Raw genomic sequence first — 14946 nt, 5'->3', positions numbered from 1 at the left:
TGCAATATTAATTCTTGGTTCTTGTTTTTTTTTTTTTAATTTGATTTATATGCCGCCCTTCTCCGGAGACTCAGGGCGGCGTACAATGCGTTAAACAATAGCCTTCATACTTTTTGTATATTTATACAAAGTCAGCTTATTGCCCCCACAAACTGGGTCCTCAATTTACCTACCTTAGAAAGGATGGAAGGCTGAGTCAACCTTGAGCTTGGTGAGATTCGAACTTACAGTAATTTCGGACAGCTGGTGTTAATCACAATGCTTTCAGTCTGCTGAGCCACCAGGATTTGAGATAGGCTTGAAGTCACACTGATCAAAAATTAAGACAAGCTGATTTTACAGAGTATATTCCCCCTGTTTGCTACAGTCTAGCCATATAAATTCAATGATTATGTGACCTAACATTTACCCTGTGCTATTGTGATTCAAGGCTTTGTGTGTGCTTGCTTAGAGTTCTTTTAGGCCCTATAGCAAACCTGAAGATATCTTCTCTTCAATAATGGAAGAAGAAAAAGTAGTCCTTCTGTACCGGTTGGGTGACCATCCTACCTCTGTGGCTCCATTTCTGTGGCCTTCTCTATAGTTCCGTAGCATGTTAGTGTCATCTTAATGGCTAGAGCTGCCAAAATACTTTTCAGCTTTTCAAATATCTGAGGCTAATTTTTGTTTGACATAGTATTTAATTTCCTTTTCTCCATAAAACAGTAGAGGATAACCTTTCTCATCCTTAGGGACTTCACTAAGTAGGCAAGGCTGAAAATGTGACCCAGTTTTCTGGTTTTAGAATGAAAATGGCATTTACTTCTTCCCTTAAAGTTCTAAGACTTTAAGGAAAAAAATAATATTGTCCTGATGTTTTGGTTGGTCCAGGAGAGGATATTAAGGGGTAACATTAATTTAAAAAAATGGGCTTAAAATTCAGTCCCACCCACCTTGGGAGGTTCTGGAGACTACACATTTTTAAATGCTAGAGCACTGTGTTTTTCTTACTCTTCATGTAGTCCGGGGTCCCCAACCCTCCCAGTCCATGGACTGGTACCGGGCCACGGCATGCCAAAACCTGGGCTGCACAAACAAGTGAAGCCCCATCTGCAGGATGCAGGCAGCATGTGAAACCCTGCCCCCTCTGGTCCGTGGAAAAACCTCCCTCCATGGAATTGGTCTCTGGAGCCCAAAAGGTTGGGGGCTGCTGCTGTAGACAGTCTGATGAGCATTAATATATAAAAACGGCCTCCCATTTGCTTGTCAGTTTCAGCAGATTCACAAGTCAGTTTCAGCCACTCTTTAATTCTTTCATCTCCATGTCTCTTTGGGTCTAATTTCAGAATGGATGAGATGATATAACATTTTGCTATTCCATTGTGCAAAAAATCTAGAAGGCTCTGATGTACACTAAAAAGCAGATAAATAAAATAAACCCACACTTATTTATAGATAAATCCTTGTTCAATAAATTGAAGCCGTCCCAGCAACACAACCGTCATTAGGTTGAAGAATTCAAAGTTGCTGTTCACAGTTTTTAAACTTTCATAGCAACCCCTGAGTGTAATGTGAGAATCTTCTGACATAACTAATTTTAAATTAAACTTATAATTGGCCAGAATTTTTTAAAATGGCTACTAAATATATTTTTGTATGTGTAGATTATTTTTTTAAAAATAGGCCTTATTAAGTTATCTGGATGTAGAATTTTGTGTAATAATTAGATATGGGATTGGAAATTATGATTTGGAACAAAATTATTTAAAAATGTATTTCAGCCTAAAAGTTATTTGGTTTTTTAAAAAATGAAAACATCTCATTTATATATTGCTACTTCTTATACATGTTGAGAAAGAGCTCAGGACACCAGAAAGTTTTATAATAAATTTTGTCTGTGATTTTCCATTCCATTTTCAAAGCATTCCAAGCCTATCTTTCCCCAAAGCCCCTTTCTTCAGTTCCTTCCATCATGAGCCAACAATGCTTAACTCTTTCTTGGGGATGAGGCAGGAGCATGGCAGGCAGCTGCTCTCCAATTGAAAAGTGAAGAATGAAATCAATGAATAAAATCTGCATTTTAGCTGCCTCTGAAAAAAAAAGGGCAGTCCGGAATTGCCAAGCTCTGCAATGTTGTTGTTTGAAATGCATCCTAGCCAGGTTGTATGTCAAGGGTATGTCCAGATGCAGATATGTTGTAACACTATCATGGAGGTAGGACTTCATGGAACTAGATAGCAAAAGTGGCTTTGCAATAATTTTGTTTTCATTTTCTTTAGACTAGGGTTTTCCAAATGATGGATTGTTAGAGGGATATGCAGATGGTATCTTGGTGCACTCCAGGTGTTTAAGATTATGCGTTTCAACATTTTTGGTTAATTCCAAACAACTGGAAGAAGTTAATAAGAATTTTGGTTGAAAACATCTATGGTCACTATGATGCCAACTCCTAGTAGAGGTTTCAAGGGAAGAGTTTAAAATAGAATCTTGTCGTGTTTTATCTTGAGTGTCGTGGTAGATAACACTATAAAGGCAAGCTCCATATATCCACCTTCCCCCCCCCCGAAAATGTTTTAGTTAACCTCCGGTTTTGATTTTGAGAGTTTAGAAATACTTTGGTATTTCTCTGTACTTACGTATAGAGAGTCTCCTTCTCTCCCTTGTATAAATTTTTCATCTGGCAATCTCTTACCTGCTGTTGTCTGTTCAAAGGGTCACTGAGTTTTTGTTGCCTTCTGCTATTTTTTTTTTAATCATTATCCTAAATTGCCTCTCCATCTAAGATCTGATAGCCAATCTGTAGATTCTGACTAATTATTGCTCAGGCTACAGACATATAATAATACACAAAGGATAGCTTTTGTCTTTTCTAATTTCTCTTCTTTGTATCCTGATCTTTGCAAGCTCTCCTTGGTAGGTTTGGTCTACCATATATGACCATAATTATCTTCTCTGGTGCCTTTTAGCTGTTTTATTAAAATGTGGTCTTTAGGGCTATCTAGGAGAAACAGATAGTTCCTAAAAAGATCCTGATCAAGGAAATTTTATGAAATACGTTTCGGTCCCCTCCCCCCCCCTTTTAAAAGAAACAGCTGCCATAAGTTTCAGTGGGGAAAATGACACACTGAAAATTACTTCAAATTGAGTGCCACAAACATTTACCTCTCCTTACACTTTCCAAGAAATATTTCTTTCTCTACTTCTTTAAAAAGTAGACATGCTTTTCACACAGGGTTGTTGTGGGACTCCATATGTTGTTGTGATGCATTTACTTAGGAGTTGAAAGGAAAAGTGCAATATAGAGAATGGCAAATAATTTTGTACTTAAAAGAGTTTTACAATCCATTGAGAATTTAGAGTTGTGGATTTGAAATAGAAAAAGCTGGATCCTCTCCTGCTGAATTCTATGAATCATTCATGATGAGAAATTATGCTTTCAGATAGCCAAGTTGACTTTAACTACAACTCTAGTTTTATTACTACTAGCATACAAAGAGTTTTTCATTTATAGACAATGTTGTGCCAAACACTACAGTGTGAAGAATTTGGGTATCCTAATTGTATGGGTTTAAGAACCTGAGTAGTCAAAATGTGCTATAACAAATAAATATAATTAAAAACATGTTCATTAATTTTTTAATGTTCTTGGTATCATGTTTCTTTCTTTACTGGGGACAGATGAATGTCAAATTAGATAAACACATGCACAATAGTAGTATTCAAGAAAACATAATTTTGGGGATTCACAATATTTTCCTCAGACCCATAGTAGAGAAGGAAAGATTTTATTAATTATTAGTGGATACTATTGTACAAGATTTTTTTTAAAGGGAAGAATATATAAGTGGTGGGAAAAAAAACTGTAAAAGGAAGTGATACTCCTGGAGTTCTATAACTCTTTATCAGAAGCAGAAGAGATTATCTGTTTTGTTTCCTCTTTTTTTCTTGAAAACAACACTCCTTATCCTTACAAGGGAAAAACATGTATTGAGTCCAGCATATTAGTTGGTCAAACCTCCTTTCCCCAATAAGAATGGAGGAGGGGGTGTTAAGAAGAGTGTAACAAACTGCATATGCTTTACTATTGCTTTATAAGCAATAGTTTATATTGCTTTTTTTGGCCTGAGATTCAGATTTCCCTTTCTTGGAATGAGGTGGGAGGGTAACAGCAAATCTGAGATATCAGTGTATCTCCCCAACAGTCTGAGCCTGGAACAAAAAATTCCCTCCCACCCTTCTGACATAGTTAAAAATGATATCCTGAAATGCTAGGTCAATCCATAGGGAGAAACAAAGATATCTCTGATGGAGATATGCAAGATACATTGCCTAGGCCAATGCCTGTTAAGGTGAGGTCCTCTGGAGGTCCCCAATACGTTCACAAGGTCAAAATCATATGCCATTTTATGTTGAAAAATAATATGGTACAATATTAAAATCCCCTCTCAAATGATTGTGAGGAGTAGCAACAGTGAATGTATCAACTCTAATTTTTAAATATAACCCACTCAAACAAAAACTCTTTAGGTGTTCCCCATAATTTTTAAAAGTAGGAAGGTGTCATGAGAGAACAAAGTTTAAGGACTGGTCTAGACAAAAGGGATTGAAGTATTTTTCAAGTCCATGATGGGATGACATTCAGAAGCAACTCAGGCATGTGCCTTCCTAATTAACTGAACTATAAGGAGGAGGAGATACAGAACAGTGGTGGGATTCAAAATTTTTTACTACTGGTTCTGTGGGCGTGGCTTGGTGGGCGTGGCAGGGGAAGGATACTGTAAAATCTCCGTTCCCTCCCCACTCCATGGGAAAGTTACTGCAAAATCCCCATTCCCTCCCCCCTAATCAGCTGGGACTCGGGAGGCAGAGAATAGATGGGTGGGGGGGGCAGTCAGAGATGGTATTTACCGGTTCTCCACTACCGGTTCTCCTGAACTGGTCAGAACCTGCTGCATACCACTTCTGGTACAGAACAATGGCAAGTTTCTGGTTTTATAGTCAATTTCAATAAAAGTAGTTTTAATCTGCCAGTGGAGCTGACTTCCTGATCTGGTTTAATTGCTCCTAGGGCTGACAGCATCATCCATATTTTCCAAAATGTAAACTGCTATGATGAACAGATGAACTGAGTTCTCATTCACATATCTTGATTGAAAATAGGCAGGGCTAATAAGATGATTTCAATAATGCTATTTTTTTCTTTTCGAAGTGATGGAAAATTACGTGGAGTGAATAATAGAGTGGCATTTTTTCCCCTTAAAACAAGTAATAAACATTTGTGACTGAGCATTCCCATTCTTCAGTTAACATAATGCCAAGATACACCCTGAAATATAGGTATATTCTAGTGAAGTACGGTAGCTGAAAGGATTTATCTTTTTACAGTCACTTTTATTGTATCCGAAAAAAGTAATGAAAGCATATAGTGCTGTTCCAAGCATTGTAGGGGGATTGGTATTGCTATTTCCAAATAGCAATTTGGTTTATTCCAGAGGAATCTCATTTAAATTAATGTAAGCTTAATGCCATAAGTAATGTAGTTGCTCTGTTCTAAACATGACTGGAGAGTATTCCAGATAAGGCTTTTATTGCACAATAGTCTTGCCTTAGCATGGAATTTTATGAAGAGTCAACTTCTCTTTTCCTATTTAAAATCCTCTGATCTTACATATATTGCTACCATAATTTTTCTTCCAAAGAACTCTTTAGAGGCTGGAGGGAGATGAAATAATTACAAATAATTATAATGCAGGCAAATATACACGTCCCAGGATAATGTTGCAGGATCCAATCTGGGTCAGTCACTGGGACCAGAGGTTTAGTCTTCTGAGCTTTTGGACTTGTGCTGGAATCCTCAGGGAACTTCTTTCTCACCACAACATGTGACACATTCTGATGAAAGAGAAGTTCTCTGATGATGGGCTCCAGCATGAGTCCGAAAGCTCGGAAGACTAAACTTCCGGTCCCAGATTGTACCCTTCAATTATACAGAGGCCTCAACAGACTTGAATCTGGAATTGACACTGCATCTGCTGAGAAATTACAATTTTAAGGGAGTATTTTATCCATTAGCGTCCATGGAAAATAGTTCTGAATAATAAAGACGAAAGAGCTGCATTAAGCTGCCTTTATATCTCTGTTGTGTATATCTTAATATGATTTAAAATTGCATAGAAGCATGACCATAAAGAGAAAGATGGCAAACAGCATTCCCATCCTTAAAGGTAATCCCAGATCCTTGGTACAAAAGTGAAAAGGATGAAATAATAAGCAATTCTTCTCTAGGCTACTGCGGAAAAGGAATGTCAGAACAGGATGGTAGATCAAATTATGCCTGGATCAAAGTAAACTATTAAGATAGCACTGCAAGCCATAACAAGTCATGAGAAGGTAAGAAGTGCAACCAGGATCTTGGGATCTATAGCCATATAGATTAATAGAGATACAAAATAAAAGCACTGTGCACTAACAATAAGGACTTTATTTTTCTAAAATGGTATTAAAGATCTTTGGGAAATGTTCCTTAATCATTAATTTTGCTAAATAAAATTTTAACACTGGTTTTCAAGAAAACTTTCTGCTCTTGCTACACCGAACCAATGAATTACTTAGACCTTACTTCATGATTCTGATGTTTTGGGGATTAAAAATCTCTGGGAGTTCATGGAAAGAAGTCCATTACTACCAATAAGGCAGGTAATTATATTGTGATTAAAATGACATACAAACATAACGTATACCTACTATTTGCACATTACACCAAACTCTAAGACAAGAATATACTGGTGTAAGCTTTTACAGCCACTATCTGTTGAGCAGTGTTGGGTTTCAAGGTTTAGTAACTGTGGTTTTGACAATAAATTTCCTGACGTTTCACTTGGACTTGTGGCGGGCATCTTCACAGACAAGGTGGTCTGTTGCCATCGAAATGTCAGGAAATCTCTTATCTAGATGATCACTAAACCAAGAGAAAAGCTTTGCTAAGATCAAGAACTGATAACAACAGAACAATACTGAACATCTTCTGAAGACTTTAACTTTCAGCCGGAGAACTGTAAGATAAAATAGATACAGCAAGACTGATTCTAAAAAAGAGTAGCCTATATAGCCTTGAACGTATCTCTTGAGCATCTATCCAGTTTATACATCAGGTACATGAAGATACTGTACACAGTCCTCTGAATCCATTGACAGCTCTAAACTCTGTATTGATTCCCTGCAGTGAAACACACTCAAAGTTACCTTGTGTAAAACAGAAATGCATCCATGAAATGACTTGGGCTAAAAATGGAATTTTCTATAAAGATTTATGATTTAAAGAGTTATATTGCTTAATAAATTCATGCTGCTTCTAAATATCCTTTTCTGTCCCTCAACCTTGTTCTGAACTTGCTAATAGTGAACTCATAACTCCTTAATTTTCAAGAATGTAGCTGGCACTTGGTCTGGAATTGTATTCCTTAATAACACCAACAGCTATTAGAGGATAAAATTTGAGACCAAATGTTACTTAATAAGGCAAGATTGTCCTGAAAATTAAAATACTTTTTTGTTGATACTGTTTTAAGTAACTAACTTAACTATGGTTCACCTTCAAAGAGTTTACATTATTATTAAGTGTATTTGTACAAAAAAGACCTCTACTGAAGCATGAGTTGCTACTATTGAACACAGACTGCTTGTACATTAGGGGTGCCTTGTGAGGTCCATTAAAAGCATTTAGCCCACTGAGCTATAACTAATGAGGAATAATTCTGACTCCAGAGACCTAAGTTGGATTTTGTGAGGCAAAACCATTTTCAGTAATGAAAAGGAAGGCCTCGGTTCTGTTTGCTCCTTTACAAACCTTTTATTTGTTTTCTGTGCTTTTTCTGCAGAAAACAGATAATTTCTGTCCTTTCTTAATCTAGTTTCTTTGTTACCATTCACTTTGGGCAATAGTGCCTTAAGTAAACTAAGTATATTTAATTTCCCATACAGTATTATGATAAATAAGTTGGAAAGTACAATAATTTACAGATCACTGGTTTAAACCGGTAATGATTGGTTTTGCCGTTTCTTACATGTTCTGTTTTATGATATAGATAATTTTTATTAGAGGTGATTGGGTATGACCACTTCCAACTAAACCCTGAACCATTTTAACAAGGACATCATCTCTTTCTGTAACCACAAATTTAATAGATTGGAACCAATGTTACATTTTGAACTGCTTCATTGGGCATTCATAGGAAAGGAAGCCAGAGAGTGATATTAATCCACCCAATTTAAGAATAGGGATGGAGGACTTTTTAATTGCTCTTGCAGCCATATCCAAAGTTGAAGATATGATTCTTCAGCATCCCCTGTTATATAGGAGTAACATTCAGATCATCAGACAAGGAGAGACCAGAATCTCTCTCCCTTGAGGTTTTCTCTGTCTTGAAAACAAGCTTGCTATCCCTGTGCAGACTTCCACTCCTCATGACTGTGGCTGGCTCTACAGCCAAAGGTGAAGGGTGACCTATTTCATAGCAGAGGTCATCATAAGCATAATTCACATTGCCGCAAGGGAAATTCTGCAGCTTCACCAGTTCAATCCCACCAATATCAATGTGAGGAGAATGGTTCTGACTTGGAGATGAAGGCGAGGCCCGAGAACTAGGGGTGGGACTATAATTCCCATCAAATCCTGAATCTTCTCGCTCTTGCATTGTGTTGAGTTTAGAGCTGGGACTGGATTGGCAATTATTCTCCATGACCCAGGATCCATATGTTGGGTTCCAAAGGTTTTTGGTTTTGTTCTTCAACTTATGTGCTGGCTGACTTGTGGAATCCAGTTTCTGGTTTAAGACTGGTTGAGCCCAAGCCCCACTGCTGGAATGGCTGAAACGTGGTAAGTTTGGTCCTCTTGCTCTCCAGTTACTAAGGTTCTCCACTAATAGCTCTTGGGGACATTGTCCATATTTGTTCCCAGAATCATGTTCTTCAATTGCTTGGTGGTTTATCTGAGGGCACTGATTCCCAAGCAAAGGAACTATTCCTGTGTTGCTATTTGGATGTAGCACAGTGCTTCCTTCATCCTCTGGTGTGGGGCTGCATTCAATGGGCAATTCAGTATGGATCACGTCAGGGTCCTAAAAGACAAACCAAGATGTTGGATTTCTTGTGCTACTCTTTTGTTAAAGCACTTAGCAGACACTCTCTCACAGAGTTGCACAAGACCAAACTAAACAAAATCCATAGATGCATGGTCTTACTTAACTTAGAAAAGATGCTTTAGAAGTCCCAAGACTGCTTTTTCCAAAGGTAACTGGACTTTCTTGCTTTTTCTTCAGTTCTGATTGAATGATGAACTAAATATGTTGAATGGTGAATTGAAGAAGCATCTTGGATGAGAAGCGAAATGTCTTAAAGGAAAAAAGAAAGTCCAGTTGCTTTTTGAAAAAGCATCTTTGGGAGAACCATAATTTGGTTTACTGAGAATCTCCACACACATGCTCTGGAAGAGAGATGGTGATTAATTGAAGCGGTAGACATTATATGTATGTGTGCACGGCTCTTCCTTTTCTTAACATTTCCCAGAAGTGAAGAACACATCATTAATTTCTGATTATAATCAGTTGTGCCTCTGAATATAAAAAAAATTATCAAATTCTTCAGAAAACCTCTCCAGAATGCAAGGAATTGTGGGTTTGTGGATGGTAGGGTGGGAGTGAGGAAGAAGACAAATAAGAGTTCAGAAGACAATCACAAATTAGACTGGCCAATAATCAGGGTCTTATTGACTGACTGACTGACTGACTGACTGACTGACTGACTGACTGACTGACTGACTGATTTATTTATTTATTTATTTATTTATTTATTTATTTATTTATTTATTTATTTATTTATTTATTATTTTTCCCGCCTATTCGCCCATGGCGACTCAAGGCGGCTTACAGAATAAAAGACCACAATATGATCACGAGTGAGTGAGGGTCATGAAAAATGAAGCGGTGCATAAAGAGTAAAGCAGGAATAAATCAGCTATTTTGCATAAGAAGACCACTTACTTGTGTGCAGTACTTGATCCTTTCCAGGATTGTAGAGAAATTTGGTCTGTATTCGGGACTGTGCTGCCAGCATTGTGTCATGATCCGATAGCTTGGAGAAGAAATTGGAAAAAAGAATAAGTTCCCTTATAAAAACGCCTTTATTAGAGAAGATGAGGTTTCACCACCAGCAGGGACTTTAAGTAAGGGTGAAGCAACGTTGGTCATACCCTCAGGAGATCTCTCATCTGAGATGATTCACATGCACTCATACCATAAGGAAATGTTCAGATGGTAAAAAGGGGGCCATGTTCATAATTTTACACTACAAAAAGTAGTGCCAGAGGTTTTTCAGCCAGCTGCCATAGGAAACCAGGCAGTCTTCCTTTTTTTCTCCTTGCTCATTTAGAAGAGCCTAATACTTCTAAGGAAAATATAACACTGATCTCTCACTCTCTCTCTCTCTCCCCCCCTCCCTCCCTCCCCCCTCCGTGTGTGTGTGTGTATTGCATAATCTCCAATGTGGGTAGGTAGTAGGCAAAACATTTTATCTAAATTGGTGCAGTTTTGATAAACCTAAACTTTAAAGAGTGGTAAGCCATATTAAAAACAATCTCGATTGTTTTCTGAATGTCCCCCTTTTTATTCAATAAAGCAGTCATACTCACACAGGTCCAGGGCAGTTCTTGGGAGGGTCCATTCTTCCTCCACTGGTAACAAACTCTAATACTTCCTGGTTGGTTTTACATGGATAAGGCATATAGCCCAAGGAGAAAATCTCCCAAAGCAGCACTCCGAAGGACCTAACACGAATAAATTCAGAGCATTATCCTTTGGGTTAGCAAAGGGGTTTGCAACCTTAAACACTCAAAGAGTCATTTGGACCCATTTCACACAGAAAAGAAAACACTGGGAGCCACAAAACGCTTTCCATGCCTGACTATTTCTTAAGCGGCCACAAACTAGCATATGTAGTTGAATTAAATGTTCTGTTTTCTTCTGAAACTTTTCTTTTCTTGGATTTAATCCATGGTTGGCCTTCCGGGGGTTGAAAAGCTCATTCAAAAACTGCATGCTGGCGGGTGCCACACATTGGAGGTTGAGACGCATATTTTGAGTGACAGGGAGCCACAGCAGAGGGATGAAAGAGCCACATGCAGCTCCAGAGCTGCAGATTGCTGACCCCTGGTTTAGCACCATCAAAGCTGTTTATCCCAGTCTCTTCCATTGCTTCCCAACCATCCTCCTTGTCACTGCGTTCTTTTATTTACCAGCTGAGCTAATTATTTCTGGACTGTCAGACTTTCCGTAGCTTGCCAACTTCTTATCAGTAAGCTACGTGTATCTGCATCCACCCACATTCCTTCACTCTTTCTTTTGTTCTCTTGCCAGAGGTGTCGGCTGCTGAGAAAGCAGCTGGCACGAACTATTTCAAAATGTAACAATTACTTTTCTTAGTGAGATGTTTTATTTTCTTTATAACAAATAAATGAGTTTTATTAGAGAATATTTCTTCGGGTTTTATTTCAGAATATTGCAACTTGGAGAAACCACGGTCCACCCTCTAATTAATCAGGGTGATCTTCCCAGAGCCAGAATGGGATTGATCAAAGCCCTGACACTCCTATTAGTTATGGACAGAGAGCTAGCAAAATATTGCTTCTGCCACATCAGTCCCTGCCACTTCTGTTTATCTTGAAAAAAGTGATTTAGCGTGTAATCCTATCTGCAGGTAGCTGTGAATAAGTCTCCTGAATGCTTTGAATGGATTTCTCAGCAGTTAGAGAAGTCCTATGGAGAAAGGGCGGCATATAAGCTTTATTAAATAAGTTATGAAGCCAATTCCACAGGCTAAGATTAAAGCGAAGTATTTACCAGGTGTCTGTCTTGGAAGTGAAGATGCCTTCCAGGAAAGCTTCTGGAGGCATCCACTTGACCGGAAGCATGGCTCGCCCACCTTTGCGATAATAGCTTGCCCTGACCAAGTAGAAAAAGAAGATGCTTTGTAAGGCAGCAAAAAGATCCATTCTTTCCTTCTTCCCTGCATTTCCACTGCAAGATTGCATTTCACACAAGTAGCAATAGCATTAGCACTTAGACTGCTATACTGCTTTACAGTGCTTTACAGCCCTCTCTAAGCGGTTTACAGAGTCAGCATATTGCCCCCAACAATCTGGGTCCTCATTTTACCCACCTCGGAAGGATGGAAGGCTGAGTCAACCTTGAGCTTGGTGAGATTTGAACTGGCAGTCAGCAGAAGTAGCCTGCAGTACTGCACTCTAACCACTGTGCCACCGTGGCTCTGTAAGTAAGTCTGAACATCTGTTCCTAAAATGAAACATTCACTAGCATCAATAAATAAAATGCCCATCATTCCATCTTCCTTCTTATTCCATGGATTGCTCCTAGATAATGTCTCTACTGCTGCATAATCAAGGAAAAGTGCTGTGGATTGCTCTCTCAATTTAATATTGTTAGACGTGGATACATTTTCTTCACATTGAAATAAACTTTTAGCCATCCCACTTCCCTTCTCCTTACCTGTAGATATCTCGGGCCATTCCGAAGTCACCGATTTTGGCTACTCGCCCAGAACCAGAACAGGTCAAAAGGCAATTCCTTGCAGCTATATCCCTTTTTAAAAAAGTCACGAGTGTACAAAGTGGAAGTTAGTAATATTAAAACAATTAAGTATTAGATACTTCTCACTTTTGCAAGAACAGCTCTGTTGTTCTAATACTTTATTACATTCAAACAGTCAAATACTGTTTCCCCTGAATAGCCTGTTTCATAAGGTACAAAATCCATCACAGAAACATAGTTTGCAATGAGTCCAGCTTCAACACCTATCCAATCTTCCTGATGCCAAAAAAAATCTAAACAGGATTGGACTTAGTTAGTACAAGGCAAGCCACCTCCACGCTGTTGCTGAGAAAACTACATACTGCTGAGGGGCCCTTGCTGCTCTCTGAGCTTGGTTGTTTTACTAGGTAACATCAGCAGCACTGATGATGTTATCTAGTTTGGTAATTAAATGTCTTCAAGAAAACAACCAAGCTCAGAGAACACCGAGGACCCCTCATTTCAAATATTCTCCTTTATTGGTACATGCTGTTGAGCATGACCCAAGAAAAGCATTTTTTAATGTGACATCTGAGGAAAATAGATACCAGAAATGTGCAAAATGCTTCTGAAGGTTTTGGAGGGTTGTGGAACTCACAGTTTTGAAGACTCCTTTTAGCTTTTAAGAGGAAGCACATGCCCCTCTTTAAACAACTGATGCAATTGCTTATGCACACTTTTAGTCCCTCGTTAATTTAGTCACTGCTTTAAGTACATGGACATATTCTGGTTCCCTACCATTTGCAATGTTCTCAAATTTCCTTGGGAAAATTGGAAGTAAGTCAGAAAACAGAGCCTGGAGCATTCCTTATATGGCATCTCTGAATTTTCTACCATAATTTAATTTTACTACTCAATTTATTTAGCATTTTATTTATCATACATTAAAAATATATTGATAGCTCAGATTGGAATTGCCAGTCAAATAGTGTAATAATACATCAAACCAGGTTTGGATCAGTTTTTTTAAAGTGATGAATAATTCAGAATCTTCCTTCTCCCCCATGGGTGATCTACTGAAACCATCTGAATTAATAGAAAAAACAAATTTTACCATGAGCATTTTTGTTTTTAAAGAAGCTTAACAAATGCTCATTTTCTAAAGTTATATTGAAAAGGAAATTGAAAAGAAGGAAAACGGGAATTATATGAAATTGTTTCACTTCATCACAAGTCTGACTCCTGCTTATGACAGATGCCCCAGGAAATGGAGAGGAAAGCTTGCTCCTTTTTTGCTATCCTGTAGTAAAACAGTGGTAGGTTTCAAATTTTTTTACTGCCGGTTCTGTGGGTGTGGCTTGGTGGGCATGGCATGGCATGGCTTGGTGGGCATGGCTTGGTGGGTGTGGCAGGGAAAGGATATTGTAAAATCTCCATTCCCTCCCCAATCCAGGGGAAGGTTACTGCAAAATCCCCATTTCCTCCTGATCAGCTGCGACTTGGGAGGCAGAGAATAGATGGGGGTGGGGCCAGTCAGAATTTTTACTACTGGTTCTCCGAACTACTCAAAATTTCTGCTACTGGTTCTCCAGAACTGGTCAGAACCTGCTGAAACCCATCTAAGAATATGTGGCCAATACAGATTTTGAAATTTAAAGCAGAGATGGGTAACATGCACTCCTCCAGATACTATGAAATTCCAACACGTATCACCCATCCAACATACATGACACTGAAAAAGGACACAAAGTGCAGTCTAACAATGTTTCTAAACAAGCTTTGCTAATTGTAAGTTTTGGGAGGCTAACATCTTCTATAAGGCCCCACATTGCAGAAAGCTATCATCTCCAAATACAGGAGTGTAGTCAATTCAGTATTAGCATCTTTATCATATTTATAGACAGCCCCTTTATAGCTGCATTATTGAGATGTGGCTCACCCTTTGCACATTGCTGATAGCTAGTAATTTCCCTCAGTTGTCACATGTTTTCTCAGCAGTAATAATGGAAGTGGTTTGCCTTGCACTACATCCAATCCTGCTTAGCTTTTTGGGAAACAGGCAAGGTGGAAGGAAGAGATGCCATTTTAATCTTCTGATGCAACACTGCCATCTAGTGGAAACTGGAATATTGAAGATAGTATCTAGAGGAGATAGATAGATAGATAGATACCAAATTTATATTTGCTGATAAAGAAATAAATGGAGACTAGTATAGATCTATTTCAAGCTATTTAGCTTTCAACAGCTAGCCATACCCTTACTCGGATTCGAACTCGAGTAAGGGTATGGCTAGCTGATGAAAGCTAAATAGCTTGAAATAGATCTATACTAGTCTCCCTTTATTTCTTTATCAGCAAATATAAATTTGGTATGAAATGGTTGAAATGG

At 38.3% G+C, this 14946-nt stretch overlaps 1 protein-coding gene across 1 annotated transcript in view; it reads right to left on the bottom strand.

The window, feature by feature from the left end:
* Nucleotides 1-8327: 8327 nt before the first annotated feature.
* Nucleotides 8328-14946, bottom strand: part of LTK (leukocyte receptor tyrosine kinase) — a 108985-nt gene continuing 102366 nt past the window's right edge. The window contains exons 25-29 of the mRNA XM_070931307.1: nt 12537-12629; nt 11871-11972; nt 10664-10798; nt 10017-10107; nt 8328-9095 (exon numbers count right to left, since the gene is read on the bottom strand). Of these exons, the coding sequence (XP_070787408.1) occupies nt 8328-9095; nt 10017-10107; nt 10664-10798; nt 11871-11972; nt 12537-12629 (1189 nt within the window). The remainder of the gene's footprint in view (nt 9096-10016; nt 10108-10663; nt 10799-11870; nt 11973-12536; nt 12630-14946) is intronic.

The sequence above is a fragment of the Pituophis catenifer genome, unplaced genomic scaffold (genome assembly GCF_029215685.1).
Source record: "Pituophis catenifer annectens isolate HBS135680 unplaced genomic scaffold, rPitCat1.0.hap2 SCAF_1, whole genome shotgun sequence".
Taxonomy (NCBI): Eukaryota; Metazoa; Chordata; class Lepidosauria; order Squamata; family Colubridae; genus Pituophis; species Pituophis catenifer.
Note: the sequence above shows the minus strand (reverse complement) of the source record. Positions and strands in the feature narration are given on the sequence as shown.